At 41.2% G+C, this 25,405-nt stretch overlaps 1 protein-coding gene across 2 annotated transcripts in view; it reads right to left on the reverse strand.

Moving 5' to 3' along the window:
- STAT6 (signal transducer and activator of transcription 6) overlaps positions 1-25,405 on the reverse strand; it is a 2,965,055-nt gene that overhangs the window by 741,723 nt on the left and 2,197,927 nt on the right. For both annotated transcript variants that reach the window (XM_044083659.1, XM_044083658.1), the window contains exon 12: positions 13,332-13,454. In XM_044083659.1, coding sequence (XP_043939594.1) covers positions 13,332-13,454 — 123 coding nt within the window. The remainder of the gene's footprint in view (positions 1-13,331; positions 13,455-25,405) is intronic.

The raw sequence follows: 25,405 nt of genomic DNA on the forward strand, positions 1-25,405 counted from the left end.
GCTATAGTATATAAACAAACAAGGGGGAACCAGATCCTTCCCCCTATGTCGAGAGGCTCTAAGTGTTTGGCAGTGGGTGATATCTTCCCAATGCTTTCTAGTTGGAATGCATATCCCGGTGAGAACCAATGTGATAGCCGACAAGCTCAGCAGGGCCATCTTGATGCCTTACGAGTGGTTTCTGAATTAGAAAGTCGCGGAACAGATTTTCCGCAAATGGGGACAGTCTTGCTGCGATCTGTTTGCCACCCCAATGAACACCAAATGCAGCAGCTACTTCATCCTTATCCCCACTCCGTGGGAGACACCGAGAGATGCACTCGTCCACAATTGGCGCTTGGGACTTCTTTATGCTTTTCCTCCCTTTCCGCTAATATCAAAAGTGATCCAGAAAGCAAAGACTTTGGGAAGCAGAATGATTCTCATCACTCCTTAATGGCCTTGTCAGATTTGGCTCCCCTTTCTCAGGCCTCACCTTCTGGATGATCCATGGACTCTAAACCCAGTACCAGACCTTCTGACACATATGTCAGGCACGTTCCATCCCTGTCTTCACACCCTCAACTTGACAGCGTGGCTGCTCCACTTCCATCACTAGTCAGGCTTTATGATTCTCCCCCTGCATTTACACATATCCTGACATCTTCTCATAAACCTATGCGGAAACTGTACGCTAGCAAATGGAAAAGATTTCCTCTCTGGGCACAACCTAAGAACATAGATCCATACACAGCCTCCATTCCCTTAGTGTTAGAATTTCTAACCAAATGTTTTCATCAGGGATCAGCTGCTGCTACAATCAAAGTTCAATTAGCAGCTATCTCCAATTTTCATTTGGGACAACATGAACCTAATCTTATGGCTCAGAGATTGTGTAGATCATTTTTAAAAGGCACTACCTTACTAAGACCTCCTTTTCAAGAACCTATATCTCCCTGGGATCTAAATTTTGTTCTTTCAAAACTTACCTCACTGCCTTTTGAACCTTCATATACATGTGATTTAAAATTCCTTTCATGGAAGACCATTTTTCTGGTAGCCATTATGTCCGCCAGAGGAATGTCAGAGCTGCAAGCACTCTCAGTCAAACCTCCTTACTTGATATTTCATAGAGGCAGTTTCCCTTCCCACTAACCCTTCCTTTGTCCCCAAGATTTGTTCACAATCAAACATTAATCAAACTATTGAACTGCCAGTCTTTTTTCCAAATCATACAAACAAAGCGGAATATATGTTTCATGAACTTGATGTACACAGACAGTTAAGGTTCTCTCTACATTGAACCAAAGAGTTTTGGAGATCAGACCAATTATTTCTATCTTTTTCTGAGACAAGAAAAGGAATGCCAGTCTCCAAGATGACGTTATCAAACTGGATTTCAAATTGCATATCCTTTATTTATTCTTCTAATGGCAAAAGAACTCCCGTTCAAAATTAAATCTCATTCCACCAGATCTATAGCCACATCTGCCGCTTTCCAATGGACAGTATATGTGCAGCAGCAGCTTGGGCTACTCCTCATACCTTTATTACTCATTACAAATTGGACTTGGCCTCCAGAGGTAGAGCCTCCTTTGGTTCCACGTTTTTTAGGAGAATATTCCCGTGAGCCACCCGAGAAAAAGGTGCTAGGGATGCTGTCCCATATTTAAGAATGAAGGCGAGACAGGACAACAGAACATAAAGAAGTTATGTACTCACCATAACGTTCCATGTTTGTAGCCCATCTCACCCTTCATTCTTACGAACCCACCCACCTACACCAGTCCATGTATCCTTGGAGGATCTGGAGACAAGATAGTATCCATCTTCCTTAGGGTTGGAGACATTTCATCTTTGTTTTTCCTTGTGGAAATACTTTATATCACTTTTATAGACAGCAGCAAACAAGATCTGGGGATTCTTGCTAGTGCGTTACGGGATACATACCTTGCCACGAGCCAACTTAGAGACTTCGAGCTTTGTATTCGGCTGAGTCAGAGCTGAGGAATGGCTCTGAACCCATATGTAAGAATGAAGGGCGAGATGGTCTACAAACATGGAATGTTATGGTGAGTACATAACTTTTTTTCGGAAGGCAGAAATATATCTACCTAACCAAAGCCTTTGTTTTTAGTGTTGGTAAAATTTAATTATTTTCATTAATGCCAGGTTCTACAGTCACATTTAATTTAAGTTGCCATTTGAGTTCACTTTGTTCTATTTGAAGTTCCCACCATCCCCCACTAGTGGTCTTCTGGATAACTTCCAAAATTCCAAACTTGAACTTAGCAAACTGCTTGCATTTAACTGAATGTTTATATAATGCATTGTTTTTGTTGCGATTCTTAGTAGCATAAGTATGTTCGTAGATGCGTTTTCTCAATGATCTTTCTGTTTTGCCAACATAATAAAAATTGCAGGATGTACACACAGCCAAGTACAGTAGTCCTTTTGTAGCACAATTAACCTTGATGAAATATGATAGGTTTCATTATAGAAGGTAAAACACACAATGATCCTTCAAAAATATAATTATATTGTGCACAATTGCCACATTTACTAGTGCCCCTGTTGTTTAATGTTTGGATGTAGAGGGGGTATTCAAACAAATATTTTAAATTTTTCCCCATCTTGTAAACAAACTATGGCCGTCTCTTAACAGGTCACTATTGATAATAAAAATTACCCAGTTTTCTTCGTGATGTCCTTAATTTCTCTGAATTCATCATATGGTAAAATCATAGAGTGTCCATAGCTCTCATCTCCTTGTGGTTTAAAAAAAACAGCATTTTCTTTACCTATACCTAGAATAGGTTTAAATCTTGCACCCCATTCATGTGCTACCTCAGGACTAGTACTCAGTATTAAGTCTCTAGGGTAGCCTCTTTCTAAAAAAAAATGAAATAATGTTAAACATTTAGTTCTTAAAAGTCTCCCAACTAGTACTCATATGGGCTGCCCTTACTAAATGGCCCTTAAAAAATTTTCTTTTTTGTGTGTTTGGGATGGTGGCTCTGGTAATCCAAATAATTACTTGAAAAGGTTTCCTTCCTAAATATTTTGGAAAGAAAGGAATGACTTACAAAATCCTTAACTAGGGTGACATCCAAAAAATTAATAATAGAATTAGAGAAGGAATAAGTGAATTTAAGGAAACTGGAAATATTTTCCAAGTAATTCCTGAATTCATTCATGTCATTCACATTGTCCTTCCACAGAATCAAAATGTCATCCAAAAAATGGGTCTATATTAGAACATCGAAGTTTCAAAACTTTGAATGTTCTAATATCGAACCCTATTCAATGAAAGCTGAAAACATTGAACATACAGAACAGCAATTTTTTTCCTAGTGAAAAAAAACGCTGTTCCAAAACACATACACACAACACAAGCACACCAAACAGCAGTCCACACACATGCACCTAAAATCTTACACCTAATCCTACACTAAACTATACACACCACTAACTATCCACTTACCTTAGCCCAAACCCTAACCCTAAGGTCCGTCACTATCTCACACTCACCTAACCCACGCCCTAACCCTAACTCACCTACCCCGCCCTAATCCTCACGTCCACGCACTCGCACACTTACCTGACGCGCACCCTAACCCTAACTCACCTAACCCGCCCTAACCCTCACGTCCACACAATCGCACACATACCTAACCCATGCCCTAACCCTAACTCATCTAACCTGACCTAACAATCACATCCACACAGTCGCACATATACCTAACCGGAACTCAATCGCACACTTACCTGATCCCGACCCATAACTTTCCACCACAGTGCTGAAAATACGGACAACCAAATTCTTTCCCCAGGACAAAATTAGATTTTCTGTTGCTTCAATATTTTCAGCTTTCGCTGAATAGAGTTCGATATTAGAACATTCGAAGTTTTGAAACTTTGAAGTTCTAATATAGACCCCCAAAAAATGTAGGTATGTAACCCACGTATTTTGAAATCTAGGAATAAAAATATATCTACATTCCCAACTGTACATTACCAGGTTTGCATAAATGGGGGCACAACTGGCCCCCATAGCCACTCCCTTTGTCTGTTTAAAGAAAGTACCTTCAAAAATAAAATAATTACTCGCGGTGGTGGTGCTGCGGTACCGTTGTCGCCTCACAGTAAGATGCTGTCCAGTTCGATTCTCATTTAGAGCGTCTTCACTGTGGAGACATGCATGAATGGGCATACCTTCGTTGAAGGTTGTGCGTCAGGGCTGGTAACTCGGCACGTAAAAAATCAACTACCAATCATTAGCGGACCGGAGTTCCGCTGTGGCAACCCCTAACCAGGAAAAGCCGAAAGACACAACATTGTCTAGTATTAATTCTATAATTTTGACTGCAAAGTTCACCATATTGTTGCTTAAACTAGCAAGCTCTGTTATGGTGTCCCTAAAAAGTTCAAGCCCCTCAGTATGGGAAATAGATGTGAATAGGTCAACCACATCAAACGTTAAGAAAAAACATGTGTCACTGAACATTTCTTGTTTAATTCTGGATAGAAAATCCCATGAATCTTTCAATATAAATTCAACAGAAAAAAAATGTTTTAAATAACCTGTCTATAAATACACCAAGGGGGTAGGTAGTACTCCCTTGAGATGCAATAATCACCCTGTAAAGGGGGGGGGGTTCAAAACATCTTTATGAACTTTTGGAATTCCAAAAGCTTGTGGAATTACTGGATGTTCATTCCTAAGAAAATCATGCCTTGCGACAAGATACGTCCCTGAACACTGGCGTACAGCTACAGTGGTCCCACTCCACAAAGGTGGCACCTCTACAGACCCTGGAAACTACTGCTCCATAAGCTTGACCAGCCTGGTCTGCAAAGCTATGGAAAGGATCATTATGGAACTCATAAACAAAGACATTGGGGACCTACAGACAATTGACCCTACCCAGTTCGGCTTTGTAAAAGGCAGATCCTGTCTTTTAAACCTGGTGGGCTTTTTTGAAACAGTCACTAGAGCCATCGATGAAGGCAAAGCAGTTCATACAGCCTACCTGGATCTGGCAAAAGCCTTCGATACAATACCCCACTCAGGCATCATAGACTAGCTCAACAGCTTAAATGTAAACCCGTTTGTCACAAGATGGGTTGCAAACTGGCTAAAGGACAGAACCCACAAAGTCAGAATAGCTGGAGCTATGTCAGACTCTAAGCCAGTCACAAGTGGAGTCCCACAGGGCTCTGTCTTGGAACCCCTCTTGTTCAGCATTTATTTCTCAGATGTGCAGGCAAACATAGGGGGGTTGTGGCTGACAAAGTTCGCAGACGACTGCAAACTAGGCGCCATAGTCGACACACCAACTGACAATGCATCCTCTAGAAGGGCCTCGCAGAAACAGACGACTGGTGCCAGAGTCATGGCCTTAAACTAAATGCCAAAAAATGTATAGTCATCCCCTTTGGAAAAAACAAAGTACCCACAAATTACCACATAGGTGGTAATCCATTAAGTATGGAAAACGTAATCAGAGACCTGGGGACCCAAGTTGACAGTGACCTCTCATTTGACACCCACGTCGCCAAAGTGGTTAGAAAGACCTTCTACCTTGCCCACCTTATCATGAAGGGATTCACATCCAGATCAAAGGATGTCATTGTACCCTTATATTCCTCCCTTATCAGGCCTATGATTGAGTACAATGCCCCATTTGGTCTGTACCTCACCCGGCACCTGCAGCAGCTGGAGAGACCCCAAAAGTACCTTACCAAGAGGATCAAGGGTCTCCAGCATATGTCATATGCTGCCAGACTGAAAAAGCTCCAGCTCTATTCAGTAGCATACCGCCTGCTCAGAGATGATCTGTGCCTTACGTACAAGGCCATGTCCAATTCAGAATTAATGGACATGCTCCACCTCAAAAAATCCAAATCCATCAGAGCCACGAGAGCTAAAGATCTAAACCTCAGCACAAATATGAATAGGACATGCTGGAGGGACAGATTCATAACCCAGAGGCTTCCCGCACTCTGGAACAGGATACCTGTCCATGTTAGGCAGAGCCCCTCACTGACTCTCTTCAAGAGAAATCTGGACGAATGGATGGGTGATCGTAGGTTTACCCCAGGGGTCATCTCTGTGTCATTGCTAGATAGAGGCACAGTAAACTAAATTTAATTTAAATTGTACACTTTTGTATCTTTACATGGTGTGGCGAAAGCCACACACACTTTGGCTAGGCTTATAAATGCCCTAGGGCAGATAGCCTAGTACTATACTATGAAACTATGAAACTATAAAGAAATCACCCCTTGAAACAATGCATCTTCTAGAAACATCTGTATTTTCTATGAGCTATCATGACTTCATTATAGGACATCTCTATGTATTTGTTTGTATTTCCAACATATGTGTACTATAATCTATATTATCAAGTAAGATTACCCCACCCCCTTTGTCTGGTTTCATAATTCTGAATGTATTATCAGTTAACTCTGTCAAAATATCAGTTTCTTGTTTTGATAGGTTGTATAATTTCCTTTTTTTTTTAAGTTAAAGCATAAATTTCTTTGGAGCAAATCTGTTCATATGCTGTAGTGGTGGGGTGAATCATGGAACTGTGTGTTTTTCTTTGTTTTTTTTTTTCTTCAAGTTTTTTTTTAAAAAACTCGTATTCCTTTAAATGTGTTTAATTGTTTGATTAATAGTATTATATAACCATAGGCATGTAGTCATGGCTTATTCTGATGAAGTCTCAGAACTTTCAGAGACGAAAGCGCTAAATAAACTGGAAGCTGTTTTGTATCCTGTTGGAAATTTGATGTTCTTTCTTGTTGTATTACACAACTGGACTGGCTTACAATTCTGGTGCAGCCACAGGTAGCTCAGTATTTATTAATTTGTCTTTGGAATCTGAGTGCCTTTTTTCGCATTTTTGCTGCACTCATACAAGACCAACTAAGCACTTCAATCAACAACTATGACTTGTTCAAGGCACATATTCCCTGCCACTCTACTCTTTCTTATTAGTCATGATTCAAAGAAATATTCCCAACATCAAACTTTCCTTGGCTCCTGTTCAATCATACTATTCCTACTACTCCATTACAAACAAAACACTCAGCAACCTCCACTACCACTCTTCTTGTAACTACCCTGCAGTATACCCTCCCTGTCTACAAAAGCAACCAAAACAACTCAACATATACCTACTTACCTGCCACTAACTTACAACTACATATCACTTTCCAATAAAACTGAAAACAAAAATCAGATATTCCCAATTACTCTGATAAAAATTGTTAAGAGAAACTAGAGAGTCTAACCCTGACCCTAACCCACTTTCGTGTTTTCTAATCAATGCAATCAATGCACAAAGCCTAAGAAATAAAACTCACCAAATTTCCCACTTTCATTGCACAGCATAACCCAGACCTGGTAGCTATAACAAATATCTTGGATCAAAAAGATCACCCCCCGCCCCCACCAATGTATCACCTTTTTTTGAAATTACAGCTACCACCTAGATGAGGGCTCAGTGTAACAATGCAACAGTGGCGGTAACCTACTTCTGTACAAATCTCATCTAAATATACATCTTGTCAATTAAGCTAATGCTCTGTTTGACTCCTCTTTCAACTGACTACTAGTAAACCTGATGACCACCACCAAACAGCCACTTCACATTGCAGTGACCTACTTTCCCCACCAGCCTCACCAGAAAAATTCAGAAGCTTACTGCAAGACATAACGTCATTCTCAAGAAATGTATCCATCTTAATACTACTTGGTAACTTCAATTTAACCCTCATGACCCCCATCCAAAACGACACACTTGACATTCTGCCTGACTTTAACATTAAGCAGTACAGCAACTTACTTGCCCCAAACTCAAAAAAATACTTGACCTACTTATTACAGATAATCCCTCTATTACCTCTGACATTTCCATTGATCCAGTATGCTTCAGCAACCATTGCCCTGTTAGCCTCAGCATTCACCTGTCTTACCAACAATTCCCACCCAAGCTATACACCTGCAGGTCAAAAGCAGAACCAAACATCCAAATACTCAACTGTACTCTCTCCTCTGGTAACTGGACATTTATTCTAAATTCCGCCAGTACCAACTCTGCTGACGAATCATTCAACCCCACTCTTCAAAAACTCCAAGATAGCTGCTTCCCAGTAACTAAAAGATTGCATAAACCCAAAAAGAATGACTGGTTCACCACTGAGCTGAAAGTCCTATTAAAATTAAGAGATGAGGCCAGGCACTCCTGGGAAACAAACTCTCTCCAGAATCATGACAAAACCTGAAACAACTTAGGAATTTGGCTAAGTAAGCCATAAGCACCATAAAATCACATTATGAAATCTAATCAGAACTCCTTACTAAATAACCCCAAACTCTTCTGGAAAGAGGCAAACCATCTATCTGGGAGGAACAACTCAAAAGCCCAACATACCACCATACCAAGGTTCGCCCCTACAGAATTTTGCACAGAGTACTGCAACCTTCCCACTCTTTCTGATAACATTTCATCTACTACCTATATTCCAAAGCCTCATCCTCCTCATTATACTACCCCTCCTTTAACTCAAACTATTAACTATGAAAGACATTGTTGTGGCCCTGGAACAAATACATATCGACAGTCCACCAGGAACCAATGGTCTTTATCCATGGATCATCTACCACTGTATGGAATTTATCTCTACTCCCCTCAAACATATTTTCAGTATATGCTTAATCTAAAACACAATATCAAACATTTGGAAATCAGCAATAGTCATCACTTTGCCTAAACCACACAACCCCCCCCAAAAAAACTTGCAGTACTGCCCCATCTCCGTCCTCCCCACCCACTGAAAATTCCTGGGAAAAATCATATACTCACAGATCACAAAATATATCAGTAAGTATATACTGCTCTCATGCAAACAGCATGGATTCTAGTCATGCCATAGCACTATGATAGCAGTTTGCACTCTGACAGATTAAATCATACTAGCAATGAATGTGTACCACTAACAGACACCATTTTCATAGATTTTACCGTAGCATTTGATCTTGTGGACCACACACTCCTATTACCCTACCTGTTAGACATAAGAATCAATCAAGACACACTTCCCTGGTTTTGAAATATACTTTCAGGTCATCACTTCCATGTATAAAATAATTTATCCCTCTCGCCAACTTCCATATTAAGGAATGTCGTACGACTCAGTCTTAGCACCTCTCCTTTTCCATATCTACATCAATAAACTCCCTCTTGATCTTCCTCATCTGCACTACTACTTTATGCAGATGACATGGTCCTATAGAGCTTCCAGTAGTTCTTTTTACTTCAACAAAAAGAGCTCCAAGCAGACTTCCTGTCCATCCAGTGGATTAATAACAAACACTTTCTACTTAACTGCACCAAAAAACTAAGACCAAGCTTTTTGGAAAAAAACAAAAAGGTTACTAAAATAACCACCCTACTACACATTTTTACCATAAAAACACTCACTTAAAAAATTCCTAGGCATCTGGTTAGATCCACTTCTAAGCTTCACTCTCCATCTAGACAGCAACAGGCAGGCAAAAAATGAACACACTTTTTGTTCTGGACCAACAACATCTTCCCATTCTTCTCCAAAGCCACTAGAACTGCAATAGGCAAAGGCATCCTTCTTTCAAAGCTTGAATATGGCCTTCCTTTAATAGCACAAGCACTGAAACTGAACACCACATATATTCTTACTATAGAAAATCACATCTTCAGATTTATCACCCTTGTCCCAAAATAAGTACACCAGTACACAACTCTAGAAAAAAGCAAACAGGCTCCCATTCCTACAAAGATGTCAACTTTTTTGCTATGGTCTCTGTTATTCAAACTTCTTAATGACCAATGAAAAGGCAGACCCAACAAACAAATCAGCAAAAAACACAATCCACAGCAACATGGAGAATGAGACGTCCAACCAAAAGTTTTTTTTGTAAAACCAGCTTTAATCCTTAAAAGTATGATCGCTTTCATTTTTGTGCACCAAAAACTTCTTCAGATTCATTTAAAAATCCAAACAGAACTGTTTAAATCTCCCTCCATGAAGTTAGAAACAAACCCGCAATCCATTACATCAGCCAGATTAGTATAGCTCCAGTTTTAGAACATAAATCTTTGGAATGTTATTAACGAAATTACTGTAATATTTTTTACTTATCAATTTAACTAGTTATAATATTTTTTTTGGTTATTTTGTAGGACAAGTGCAACAAACACTATTTGTATTTGTACATATTACCTTTGTCATGGTGTGTATATGCCTTTAAATTTCTGACTTTAGCTTTCTGGCTGATGTAATGGATTGTAGGTGTGTTTCTAACTTCATGGAGGGAGATTTAAACAGTTCTGTTTGGATTTTTAAATGTTTCTGAAGAAGTTTCTGGTGTACAAAAACGAAAGTGATCATACTTTTAAGGATTAAACCTGGTTTTACAAAAAACCTTTTGGTTGGACATCTCATTCTCCGTGGTGCTGTGGAATGTGTTTTTTGCTTTTTTTGCTTCTTAATGACCAAGTCATTTCTAATCTAGCAGTCAGACTAACAAGAACTCTCCCCATATGCAACTTCAGGAATCACAATACCTCTGCAACCTTTCTCCAAGCTCCCAACACTAAGCTGCACTGCACAGACCACAAATTCTATCTTCTTGGTCCCAAACTTTGATATGCTCTTCCCCATTATCATAAATAATCAATGTCCTACTCTGAATTCCACTCCCAGCTAAAAATTCATATTCTACAAGCAACCAAATACCAGTGCCACACTTCCTATAATATTACCTAATCACCTCCGTGTTTTTCCATGCTTTTTTTGCAAACTTGCTTGCTTTGCCCTTCCCAGTCACAAAACCGTGCATACCCTTTACAACTGTTCTAATTTGTAAATAACAGTATATATCCGCTATTCTGCTTACAAACAATTCTATATTTATGTTATTATTTTGCTACTAGGCTTTTTCTCTCATGATTTTGTAACATAATGGCCTTACAGTTTTTGCAATTTTGCCTGGACTCTGACTGAAACTGGCCAGTTGTGATCAATGCTATACTCTGGTTAAAAAATGTAATAAATAAATAAATAAATAAATAAATTTATCTCAGATCTTTGAGCCAGATCTTAGCTTCTCTTTATCAAGTTACACTTAGCAACCACACCAAATTTTCATTAGGGTGCAGATTCTTTCCCTTTAATTTTACTTAAAGTCTGTAAAACCTTCTTGGGACACCTCTCTATTTCATTCTCCCTTTCTTTCCTTTGAAATTATCTCTTCTGGAATTTGAAATTTTTCACATGGAAAACCTTCATTTTATCCCACTATACTACAAGACTTCCAAGTTCAAGACTTATGCGCTCACCCCACTTATCTGATCTACAACAGTGTCCCTGTGGATGAATCTTTCTTTTATGCCAGAAGTGGCATTGAAATCTAATATCAGTCATTCAATCAATTGATCATCTAGTCTTCTACATTAATTATGCTAATCAAGGGTAATATCTAATATCTACTGTACTGTACAGATGCACACAGACATCTTAGGACTTTACTTGCACAGAAAAATTCCATAAGGAAGGTTTCCCAACTATTCATGACTGTTCTAATAAACAATTTGGTGCCACAGTTTTGAAGTTAAGCCTAAGTACTTGGCTGTTATACTGCATAACATTTTATTAAGAAATATGGCATGTCTTTGCCAGAAACAGCAAATGCTCACTGTAGTAGCGTTATTGCCTCTTGATAGGCTTCCTGTAAAAATGCTTCCATGGATGACATTTGTGTAGGTGTAACATGGACATCACTGAATACTTTCACTGGACACTGTCAGCTGGATGTAATTTCCAGATCAGCACTCAGGCTGCCATTGTTATGGGCATTTTTTCATGAAAACCACCCAAAGAATCAAGCTTGGGACTCCGTGCTTAGTGGTGATACAGATGAAACTCTCAACTTCAGATATAAAAGCTACCATAATAATCAATATGCATTAGCAGTTCCATCTTTTCACCATCCCGGCTGTCTTTCCCTCTATTCAGTCCTGATGGGTGCCATTGTTTTGGTGGGGGCTTAGAGTTAGCATGTTTTTTTGTTTTTTTTGTCTTATACCTGACCTTTTCTGTACTAGCACATATCTAGAGATGGCTCCTTAGGCATTCAGCATTGTGGCAAAAGGAGAGAGGTTAATGTAACCTGGGAAAGTTTTAGGCGCCAAGCTGAATAAGTCCTGCCTGTCCTAATCCTTGTGACAAAATAAGTGAAAATGCCAGTACACATCTATCATTACAGTAATTACATAGTTTTCATTTACACCCTATGTAATGCCTTATGCTTTGACACAATAAAGTAGACTCTGAAAGCCATCTGCATAATTTAAACCTATGGTGGATATAGACGAAGCACATTATAGGATCTGTAGCTCCTGGAAGCAGACGGTATAAGCTTTGGGGATTTCACAGATCTGGTGCAGTCTAATGATAGGCTGACTCAAAATCTAAACACAGGTGGAGGCATCCAATAGTTTCCTTTCCTATAAAGAACTTGTCATGAATGAAATCTCATTTGTAACAGCTGTCATATGTAACTCCATTGAAATGGTACTATTGTGCCCCAGTGAGACCAGAACTAATCAGCACAAGTGAGAAAACATTTCTGACTCCAAAAAGAAAAATAATGGTGGGCAAGAAGGTGAGCAGTTTCCACAAGATCTAGATATTTGCACTGCTAGCCTCATGATCTTATACATTTTGATACGATAGAAAAGGGTGGAAGTCTGTGCAGAGAAGGAAGTACTGAAATACCATGGAAGATACTGTTATTTTCAGCTTATGGAACTAAAATTAATACATTATAGTCCTAGATTTGTTTCATTTTATGGATAAAAATGTTTGACGCTTGGGCATGTGTGCTATTATTTAAAGATTCTTTGCCAAGTTACTCTGCTAAAAAAAAAAAAAATCAGAATTTATATACATGTTACAACATTACCACTGATTTCAAGCCTCAGCAAGAAATGCAGTGAAATTTAGTGGAGTGATCTGCAATACAGAAGATTCCAGCATTGCATCCTAATCTCATCAAGAATATTTTGCATAATCCTAAACATGGTATTTCCTTTGTAGAATTTCATTTGCTGCTGCACCTGAACTGATGTATGCAGGATTCCCAGTAAGCATTATAGTATAACTTAGTTGAGATATTATGCGTAAAACCATTTACTACACAACTAGAAATACCACTCTTGAAAATCAAATATATTTAGTAAACTCACTGTCATTTATTTAAGGGAGAAAAAAGACTAGGCTCTGTGGATTTTCAGTAATACCTGTAATTGGTATTTTTTGTTGTTAATGCTGAGAGTTATTTCTGTTGAAAACAAGACTGCAAACTTTTCCTCTGTCACTGATTCAGAGCCTTTTCGGTCTGATCTCTTGATTTTCTGCAGCTTCTATAAGACAAACACAAAAATGCAATCAGAAGAGGACAGAGGAATGAATAACATTATCATGATAAATACCAGTCTTGTGGCAGAACAAAGCCACTTACTGTCATATTTGAGATGTTTGATATGTTAACCTGGACATACCTCTCAACCTCTTAGCCCAAGAAATATGGAAAAAGCCAAAAATAATGTGGGGGACAACGGCCCAGAAACAGGAACCGGTTTTAAATATTGCTCTTATAAACTAAAAAAAAGTTGCTATAACAACAGGATTTTGGTAGCATGTATTTTCTGAAGGATATGAAGTCTGAAATGTAAGTGCATGTCATTATTTAGAAACTTCAGTCTTCAGTGATTTGCCAGAAAACCACACGTTTTATGAGGAAGTGACCAAAAATTTGAGATAAATATCTGGACATTCTGCTAAAATCAGAACAGTTGAGAAGTATGCCCAAAGTTGTGAAAAAAAAGTACAGTAATGCTAGGTATTTTGTACATTCATTCTTTTTTAACATTCATAACTGTTGTTACTTGTGAGATAATAAAATGTGGGATGCAAATACAACATAAGGCTTAAGCCAGTACAGAGCAAAATGAATACTTCTGAAAATGAGACTGGTTTCATTGCCATTCTTGATAATGCAAAAATAAATGTTCAACAAACACACTGCCTTACTGGCATATGATTAGTAGTGCCCTGCGACCCTATCTCTAGCAGTCTGCCATAGCTCAGAGCTCCTCCACTGCCCGTCTGTGGGTGTGATAGACCAATCACTTGGGGATACGGGGGCTGCATTTCATATCCACAGACAGGACTTTTTCAATTTTATAGTGCCGAAGCAAGAGAAGGACCTCTGAGAAGACTGCTTCTTACTCTGAATTTGTCAGCTGCTAAGCCAGATAAGAAATGCTTCCTCCCTCTGCTTTTTCTATCAGTGCTAGAGTAGTGTATTCTGCAGCTATGACTTTTTTTTTTTTGATTAGAAATTTTGTACATTGCTTCTGTTTTTACTTTGATTAGCGCAGTAATTTGTATGCTATTGATTAAAAGCTTCATTTGGAAGTTTTGGCAGGAAAACTTGCTAATATTTCATTGTTTTCTTTGGGGTTATGATTATTTGAGGTGACTGCGCAGGATTACAGCATTTTAAATGATTCTTTTGTTTAAATTGTAATTTTGGAGCAATATTTTATGTTAAATATGCCTGACTGGAATTTTTCATCGTTTCATTCAGTGCAGTCTTTTGAATAATAACCCTCAGCAGAAATAGACTTCAGATTGCTTTTGGCACAATATTGCATATTAAACATTTCTGACAGGAATTTTTCAACAGTTCATGATTTATTTCTTGTCTAATACTGTTTTAGGCTGTATCCATTCATTTAGACTTAAAAGACCCTTTTTTTAAAAAAAAAAAATCAGGGGACTTGTGCATGTATTTTGTGCTTCGAACTGTGTTACTGAAACAACTGTCATTTTATTATGTGTAGTATTCAGAATAGTATCCCTACAGAAAGGTGCTGGATGTCTTGGTTTGGTCATTCAGCTGAGATCTCAAGTCTATAGCTGTGCTAATGGAGAGTCTTACTGGGGATCTGGAGAAAGAGGTAGAAACCAGCCCTGGACTGACTGTGGTCACTGTGTGCTCTTAAGGGAAATGGCACTTGATGCAGAGAGCTGCATCTGGGAATACTGTGTGTGTACTTGTTATCCTCTCAGTGTATGTCCCCCCACTGTTGCCAGTGGTGGGGACTGAGGTTTCTTGATTACTGGACCAGTGGTGGGTCTTCACATACCCAGCTATATATTAATACAATTTTTTTTTTTTTTTAGTAACACCCAGTGCTTGCATACACCACCCTTAACATGACAGTATCTACCTCCATTTTTGCATTAATGTAAACATGGAAAATATCTCACATTGTTCATAACTTTTTGCAACTGCTCCTTAGTATCACTAATTTTGTTCATCCCACGCAGATCATTTCACTACACATGCTTTGCAGATCATGATGGTTTACAGATGCCGCCTTGCTGCCTAAGTTTTAGGTATGCATCTGTATCAGGACTTCAAAAATTAGACTTTAAAAACACTGGCAAGTAGATTAGTTTCAGGAGTACAGGGAAGGCTCCTGTAAAGATGAGTGTACTCTTACAGAATACAAAGGAACCCTGTTTTCCTGATGAGTATTGTCTTGCAGGAAGCAATAAGTTAAGGTGCATTTAGTGCCCATCTGTATTTGTCTGCCAGTGGACCCCACTCTTTCTTTTTCTCTTTTTGTAAAACAGTTCATGAAAGGAATACTGCATATGAGACCTCACAAGCAAATTCCTCCTTTGTAGGATCTCAGCTACGTTCCAGAAAAATTGACCTTGCCACCTTTCAAACCTGTCACTCAGGCTGATCTGAAGTTCTTAATGTGGAAAATTGTTTTGCTTTTTGGTCTGACATCTGCAAAGCAATTCTCTGAGCTGCAGGCTCTCATGGTGGGACAACCTTACCTGATTTTCCACAGCGATAGGGTTGTATTACACATTAACCCATCTTTTATGCTGAAAGTGGTCTCAGAATTCACCCTCAGTCAATTTAACCTCCCTGTGTTCTTCCCAGAACCTCATAATAAGGGAGAGAGGATACTTCATACCTTGGATGTACATTGGCAGCTCAGGTATTATCTTGACAGAATGAAACCCTTCAGGAAGGCTGAAAGACTCATTTCCTACCCGGGGCAAAGAAGGATTGACCTGTCTCTAGGCAAGCCATTGCACATTGGTTGCCCTCTTGTATTGTTTTTTTGCTACATCCACCATGACAAGGCAAGGCAAGGTAACGGTGCATTCCACGAAGGCCTTTTCTTCTTCTGTGGCTTATTGGAAAGGAGTGAACTCTAGTATTCTATAGACAGCAACTTGTTCCTCTGTTGATACCTTTATGAAGCACCACAAAGTGAATGCCTTAAATCCAGAGCAGACTTTAATATGACAATTCTCCAGAGATTTCTGGACCCCCCCCCATATCCTTCCAGGTTGTGTAAGCTTTGGGAATCTACCTATATGGCAGTAAAGTATTGCATTTGTTGAACACAGTACAGTTGCATGAGCCTTACTTACCTGTGAGAGTAGATGTACACAGAACATACTGCATTACTGGCAGCAGCCACCCGCCATCCCTCTTTTTGTATGTACGTAGTTTGGGGTTATAGTTGCCAATGAGCTATACTCAGTGACATTTTTTGTTTTGTGTGTGTTTGTGTTTGTTTTGGGTTGGAACAGTAGGTGCTCACAAGCTTGAAGTTTTCATCTTCTCTACCCTCTACACCCCAAAAAATTGAAAGGGTCCTATTTGTGGGTCTGAAAGGCAGGCCCTCTACTCTCAGGTGATTGGTCCATTACACCCAGAGACAGGCAGGGGGAGGAGCTCTTAGCTTTGGTAGACAGCCAGAGATAGTGTAGCAGGGCACCAATACCCATATGCCAGTAAGGCAGTGTGTTCTATGAACATCTACTGTAAGTAGGACTTACACAACTGCACTTTATAAAGCAGTTTTCCAAAAAAAAAATACAACATATAGCAAGCTCCTATGGTAAGGATTAATGTCCAATATTGCAAACATTAAATTTAATATGATACAGGTAGTACAAGTCTACTGTCACACAATAATTGACACTGCCATCCCAGGTGAGGGTAGAATTTCATTTGGACAAAAGCACTCTATTTAAAGTCATCCATTCACACAGCAGAACTAAGAAAATCTGTGACTGTCCATGAAGGGAGAGCAGACAGTTATACCAGCTGAAATAGTTTCTATATTTGATGAGCATGATCTTTTTTAAGACTTGTCTTGCAGAAAAGTCCATACAGGTTGCATGGATTTACAGGCACCAAAATGGGAAATATATGTGATACTATTCTTTCTCATATATTGCACAGTTGAGTAATGGTCATGTACCTGTAACAGTTAGCTTGTGAGGAGTCAAGTAAGCATGCTTTAAGTTTAAACTGATAGTACAAACATTTAGAATAATGTAAATATTTGTATGCATGATTCCAAATCAGGTTCGCAGTCAGGAAGGCATTTCATGTTCATCATTAGATCACAGTTGCAATAGATTAAACTGTATGGGTTTATATCCTGCCAAGGATATGACAACTGGTCAGTACCCAAAGCCTACGAACACTTTCCATGTGTCCTAACCTTTGAGGGGCTTGAGGAGAGCAGCACAGCATTAGTGATTAGGGTGCAGAGTGTTCAGAACTTTCTTGCAATTGAAATGTGCTTCTCATGTGGGCTTTGAGAGATCAACAGTCAGTTAGCACTTCTTCAAGGCTGGGTAGATAAGTACCCCTCTGGTGAAGACCTTCCACAAATATTTTTACTTAACTCATTACATCTGAGTGATGCCTCCAGGTGCATAGGATCATAGAAAGTTACCAGGCTGTTGGCCCTGAGGCCTTTATAAGCCTAGTCAAGAGTTTAGGCCATGTTTAGACAAGTCAGCACCTGGTGGAATCCCAGGGTTGTATTTTCCGTTCCCCATCCAGTTATCCAGGTTGCGCTTGAAAAGGGATAATGAGGTACTCTGCTTGACGTAGAGAGGGAGTCTATTCCACAGATGGGGGACTCTCTGGGACACAAATTTATCCTGCCAACAAGTCCTATTGATGTGACAGACCAGGTTGAGGTTGCAAGTGTGGGTTACACAAGTGGAGCTTGACTTGCGGATATGCAGCAGTCCCATCAAGGCGGGGTCTGAGATTGGTTTGTATGCCACACAAAGGTCACCTCTGAGGAGTCTGTATGAAACTTAGTAGAGAGGCAAGGATTTTAGCATATCTGTGTAGGATAGATGTTTGAGGCCCTGGATTCTTCTGGTGAGGAACCTTTGTGGTCTCTCCAGCTGTTGCATGTGCTTTGCGAGGTACATGCCGAAGGGGGTGTTGTACTCAATAATTGGTCTTATAAGGGAAGAATACGGGATGTTATGTCCTCCTTGTCCCTGGATGAGATACCCTTACTTATGAGGTGTGCCATGTAGAAAGCTTTCCGTACAGCGGAAGCAACCTGGTGGTCAAAAGTCAGGTTGCTGTCAATCTGCCTGCCCAAATCCCTCACCCCTGATTGCATGCTTATGGCATTGTTTGACAATATGTGGGGATGTCATTCTCCCCAAAGGGGATGATGATGCATTTTTTGGCATTCAGCTTGAGGCCATGTTTCTGGCACCAGTTATTTGTTTGGGTGAAACCCTCTTGGAGGACGTACACATCACTTGGGAAATTGATGACCGCTTCCAGCTTGCAGTCATCTGCAAACTTGGTCAGCCATAGCCCACTGGTTTTGGCCTGCACCTCAGAGAAGTGTATCCCAAATAATAGAGGCCCCAAGACTAATCTCTGGGGTACGCCACTCATTACAGGTCTACTGCTTGAAGTGGCTTCCCCTATTTTGATTAGGTCAGTTCTGTCAGTGAGCCAGTTTGCTACCCATTTGATAACATATGGATTGATGCCTAGTTGAGAGAGTTTATCTTTTATGCTTGAGTGGGGAATAGTGTTGAAGGCTTTGGCTAGGTTAAGGCAGGTGGTGTGCACCATCTTCCCCTTGTCCATGGCTTTGGTGACTGTCTCAAAGCAATCGACCAGATTTAACAGACATGACCTCACCTCGACAAAGCCAAGGTATGTGGGGTCAAGTATTTGGAGGTTGCCAATGTCCCTGTTAATGAGGTCCATGATACTCCATTCTATGGCCTTGCAGATCAGGCTAGTTAGGCTGACGAGTTTATAATCTCATGGATCGGTGGACGCTCCACCTCTGTGTAAAGGGATGACAGTGGCTGTTCTCCACTCATCTGGAACAAAGCTGGTACTCAGGCTTTGGTTGAACAGGGTGCCTAATGGTGCTGCAAGTTCATGCCTGAGTTCATGTAGGATGCGCCTGGGTTGTTATTGGGCCACATGGATGGTGTATTTTTTGCCTTTGAGAGGGCAATGATGACCTGTTCCCTAGAGATATGAGGAGCGGGGGCAGGTACTGGGGATGTCCGGATTTACTGAAGGGAGGACAGAGGGGTTAAGTTTTTGCTGAATCTGTCAGCCAGTAGGTTGGCTATAGCTACAGCATTTGTGTATGTGGTGTCCTTGACTACCTGTTCTGAACAGATCTGGGTGCTTCCTTTAAGATTGTGGACATATGTGAAGAAGGCTGTATGATTGTCTCTAGTAGATGTGGCCAACTTGGACTCAAAGTTGGCTTTAGAGGATTTCACTAGTGCTCTTATTTGTTTGTTCAGGCTAAGGAGAGATTGCTTCCAGTTGGGCACCTGCTCCTTCTTGGTCCTGGACAGCAATTTTTTCCTTTTGCTATATAGTTTATTTATTGCAAATGTCCACCAGACAGATTGACTATTCCTTGCAGAAGATGATTTTGTCCTGTCAGGTATTCCCGATTCCATGCAACTACAACTCGTATAGTACTTTGGTGTAGATTTGGACATTGGTGCCAGTTCCAACAGAGGGGGTGGGGGCTGTGAAGCTGTTTATACCATCCCTTAGGAGGCTGTAATCAGCTTTGGAGAAGTTTTTTTGTTTGACCCTAGATGGGGGGGGGGGGGGGGGAGCAGGAGAGATAATGACTTCAAACGTAACCACTTTATGGTCGGATCTTACCAGGGAGGATGACATGTAGGGGTGCTGCAGTGGTTACTCATGTTGGTTAATACCAAGTCCAAGACATTATCACCTTTTGTGGGGGTATCGACTAGCTGTTCCAAGGCATTCGCATTGATAAAATCGAGGAATCTCTTGGCATTTGAGTTCTGGCATGAGTAGTTTTTCCACTCTATGGTCAGGTAGTTAAAGTCACCCAGGATCAGGGTAAAGGGTTGAATCTGGATAGATTCGAAGAGGTCCAGGTAGGTGGAGTGGCCATCTTGAGTCAAATTTGGGGGCCTGTAGCATCTGCAGTTAACTCCTACTGATGCCTCTATGCATCAAATACTGCTTATTCATATTTGCATAAATAATTCCAAAACCATACTATGTACAAGGTTTTAAGAAAATGTGTCTTAAAGCTTATACAATGGCAAACTCAACTCCATTAATATTGAATACTGTTTCTCCAGGGGCTCAAATCCCGTCCAACACTGTGGCAGGGTCTTCAGACCCTAAGAAATGTCCACACAAGCCCTCCAGGACCTCTTCAGAGCTGCCACCCAAACTTCCTAAGCCCTCGGGTCCAACATTATAGCATCCTAGGCCCACCTCTGCTCCCAGTGGATCCACAGAGTTCCTTGGATCCTACTGGTAGTTCAGCTTTGAAGAGCTCTCTGACACCTTTTACTTCTGCATCAGATCCGAGAGCAAGGAGCTGGACTCCAGAGTTCTTGGGTAGATAGGAGTCAACGACTTTGCCTTCCAACCTCTTAGAGACCCCGACCAGGTATTTCAGACCGTCCTTAGTGGCTTCCTTGAGGTCTTTTAAGAGCCTTTCAGAACTTGACGTGGACAGGATGATACGGAAGATCCACAAGACTCAGATCCAGATGGGGGTCTTGCCTTCTCCAACCCCTGTGGGATCTGTGAGTGTTCCTCTTTCAGTGCAGTCTCCTTCTCTGATATGACCACCAGCATCGGAGCCCCCAGGAGCCTAGCCACTTGGGAGTGTCAGTGTCAGATCTGAGGAGGCCTTTATCCTCTACTCTGACAGTTACCCTGACTGCCTCAGCTCCTGCATCTTCGGATCAGAGTGGGTCTCAGATCTGAGACATCACCATCGGATCCGGGGGGGGGGGGTTCGGCTCTGACATTGTCAGATCCATCCCTTCCTCTCAGACCTTTGGAGCTGGATAGATCAGGTTCAATTCTGCCTGAAAACCGAGGAGTGGAGGTCCCTACCTTTTCTTCCTTGATTGCTTTTGCTCCGGGGTTGTTGGGGAGGGAATTTTTGGACCCTTCGGCTTCCCAGATTGAGAAAAGGGTTTTCTCTTCTGCTCGAAATCTGACCTGTCTGAACTACAATCCTCCCCAACATCCCTCATTGCATCAGAGACCTGAGCCTATCATGCCTGTCCGGGGTCAGCCCACCCTGAAGGGTCTCCAAACTCTTCCCATAGATGGAGCCCCTTTTTCTTCTGAAGCATCTCCTGAACCTCCCATGGAGAAGATTCTTTGGAAGTTGTGCAAGAGGAGGCACATAGACTCCCCTATGGAGTCTGTCACCAAGGACACAGACCTTGATGAAGGAGAAGGATCCCCCAGATCACCACCAGAAGACTTCTCCTTTAGAGACATTGTGGAGATCCTGAAGCAAAGAGGTGGTTGACCAGCCCAAACACCTTCTTGTGAAGAAGCTGTGTTTTTGCAGGCATTCAGGGTAGGCCCATGAACATCTTGGGTGACGCCACCCAGCATACAAACTCATTGATTTAGTTTCCTGGTATGACTGGAAACAGCCAGACATGATAGAACCAATTCCTAAGTGACCGGACAAGTTCTTGTCACCCCCAAAGTCGGACCGCTCTGGACTAAGGGTATTCTGGTAGATGCCATGGTTGTGGAAGCAGCTAACAAGAAGGAGGTAGCCAAGCAAAGCTTCTCTGTCCATCCGCCAAACAGGGAGTCCAGAACAATGGACAGGTCTGGGAAGCACATTTATGCCTTGGCCACCTTTTCGCTGAGAGCACTGAATTATCTGGCACAATTTAGTAGGTTGCAGAGAGATTTGGTCAAAAAACTTTCTGACTCTCTAGCAGAGACCATGTCAGTGGAGGGCTTCAAGAAAGTGTCTCCCTGACTGACTACTCTTTCCTCTCTGTCTAATTCCTCCATGAGGTTCATCTCCCATTCTACGGAAGGTGCCTCATGAGCAGCCGGCTCAGGTATTGCTATTAGAAGACATGCCTGGATGAGGCTTTGGGACTTCATGGAACCCCTTCAAGGCATCCTTCGATGGCTCCTCTTTGTTTGGGCCATCCGTCAAAGATACCTTACCCACAGTGAACATGAAGGGAAGATGCTGTCTGCTATTGGTGTCAAGTTTTCTACCCTTCAGTGTACTTTCTCAAGAAATCAGCGAGGTGACAAGAAAAAGTACAGTTTTGTACCTACCATAAATGTAGATGTTCGAAGATCCACATTGCTGCAGTCCTAACACTTGGGTAGTCCGCTGTCCCAGTCGGCCCGAATACCAAAGTATATGGCTGACGTCGGTCAAGGCGCATTAGTCTGACGTCAGGACGTCAGGGTACAAATGCGCATGACCGACGTCATATCCTCAGTCTTTTCTTGCCCCAGATGTCAGAAGACCCTAAAAAGATAAGGCCAAAACCAAAAAACACCAAACACTCCTGTACCAAATATATGTACAGTATATACAAATTTACAAAAGTACAACCCCACCCACACAACCACCCCTAAACACAGAGGGGAAGGAGGGAGGGTAAATTGGACTGCAGCAATGTGGATCTTCGAACATCTACATTTATGGTAGGTACAAAACTGTACTATGTTCTTCATCCCACATTGCTGCAGTCCTAACACTTGGGTAGAATCCCAAAGCAGAGGTAAGGGAGGCTGGCAAATCATAAAGAAGCAGGAGCTGTCAACATGCCCTGCAAAATAGCCGTGGCAAAACCAGCCCTAGATTTAGAGTAGAGAGGAAGGTGGTAATGCTTAGAGAAAGTATGCACTGAACTCCAAGTAGCTGCCTCCAAAATATCCTTAGTTGCCACCCCCCTTAGAAATGCTGTTGAAGTGGCAGTAGCCCTAGTGGAATGAGGCCTAATCCCAGCTGGAATCTCCTTGCCATGATGGGAATAACAAAATGCAATGCAAAACCCAATCCACTTAGAAATAGTTTGTTTAGACACTGGCTTGCCCTGAGAACTCAAAGCAAAAGAAACAAACAACTGTTGAGACTGCCTAAAATCCTTAGTCCTGCTTAAATAATAACGCAACTGCCTGTGTACATCTAAGGTGTGCAAAATCTTTTCCCCCTTATTTTGTGGATCTGCATAAAAAGTAGGCAAATGAATAGTTTGGTTTAAAGCCACACTAGAAACCACCTTAGGCATAAAGGAAGGATTAGTACGTAATGATACCCTATCCTTATGGAAAATCAAAAAAGGCTCAACCGCCATAAGGGCCTGCAATTCAGAAACCCTTCTTGCAGAAGTAATGGCCAACAAAAAAAACAGTCTTCCATGACAAGTATTTCAATTCAGCAGTAGCCGCAGGCTCAAAAGGTTGTAGAATAAGTTTCTCCAACACAAAATTGAGATCCCAAGCAGGAGTAGGAGCTCTACGTGGGGGTCTTATATTCTTTGCCCCTCTAAGAAATTGCTTGAACAAAGGATGAGAAAACAATGGTGGGTCACAATCATAGTGAGCTGAAATTGCTGCAGCATGAATCTTAATGGAAGAGAAAGACAAACCTTTGTCCAATAACTCAGTAAGATATTGAAAAGCCACACTCAAATTAGGCTCAGAAACCTCCAAATCCTTTGCTGCACTCCAAAATAAAAATCTCTTCCATTTTTCTGCGTACACTTTCCTTGTACTAGGTCTTCTGGCTTCCATAATCACATTCAAAACTTGTTGAGGAAGTTGAGACCTGCTGTGGTTCAAAACAGAATATGCCAGGCTGTTAGATGAAGAGAGTGAAGCTTGACATTGAGTAGATGACCGTCCCTCTGAGACAATAGGTGTGGAATCAAAGGTAAAGGCCATGGAGGCTTCCTTACCAGACTCCTCAGTAATGGGTACCAGTGTTGCCGAGGCCAATCTGGAGCTATTAAAATCATCCTTGGCTTGTCTTGTCTGACCTTTAGGAGTACCTTTGGGAGGAGAGGCAGAGGTGGAAAGGCATACACATGAAGATTTTTCCAACTGAAAGAAAGAGCATCCACTTTCCAAGCTGTGTGATGAAACCTTTTCGTGCAAAACTGTGGCAGCTGGTGGTTTAGAGGAGAAGCGAACAGATCTATGTCTGGAGTTCCCCATGACACTGTCAATTTCCGAAATACATGAAGATCCAGTTTCCACTGTGGGGATCCATGATTTGCCTGCTTAACACATCTGCTAAGGAGTTCTGTGCTCCCGACAGAAACCTTGCCTGAAGAGTTAGTTGCAAGCTGAGCGCAGTCTTCCACAAAATCATTGCTTGCCTGCATAGAGGATAAGAATGTGTTCCCCCTTGTTTGTTGATGTACCACATGACAGTTGTGTTGTCTGTTAGAATCAACACCTGCCCTGGAAGAAGTAACTCCTTGAAAGCCATTAATGCAAACTGGACTGCTAACATCTCCTTCATGTTGATATGTAGATGCTGTAGTCTGGCAGGCCACTTGTCTTGTATCCACTTTCCATTCAGATGAGCTCCCCAAGCTATGTCTGAGGCATCTGTCGTTAGAATCTGACTCGCCTCTGGCCGGGTCACAGAGAGTCCCTTGTTTAGGTGACATTCCTGAGCCCACCACAAAAATTCCTTTTGAATGCAAGGTATTATTTGAATGACAGTGTCCAAATCCTGGCAGTGCTGTGTCCATACATTTTGAGATACCATTGCAGCTTCCTCATATGCAGTTTGGCATTGGGAAGCACCAGAATACAAGATGCCATGAACCCTAAGGCTTGAAGGACTGTCCTTGCAGTCAGCCCGGACTGAAGAGATAGTTGATGGAAGTAAAGGGAAAGATTCTTTTGTTTGTCCGGGGTTAAAAGGCCATCTGGGTTGCTGTATTCAGTCTCACACCCAGAAAGCACATGTCTTGAGAGGGTACTAGACTGGACTTTATTTCGTTCACAGAATACCCCAGGCATCTTAGCACTGCTATCACATATTCCAAATGCTGTAAAAGGTCTTCCTTTTCTTGAGCCAGAATCAGGCAATCGTCCAAGTAAGGATAGATTTGTATTCCTTTTAGCCTGAAGTAAGCTATCACTGGAGCCAGAACT

This window comes from Protopterus annectens, chromosome 9.part0 (genome assembly GCF_019279795.1).
Source record: "Protopterus annectens isolate FY-2018-M chromosome 9.part0, PAN1.0, whole genome shotgun sequence".
NCBI classification, from domain to species: domain Eukaryota; kingdom Metazoa; phylum Chordata; order Ceratodontiformes; family Protopteridae; genus Protopterus; species Protopterus annectens.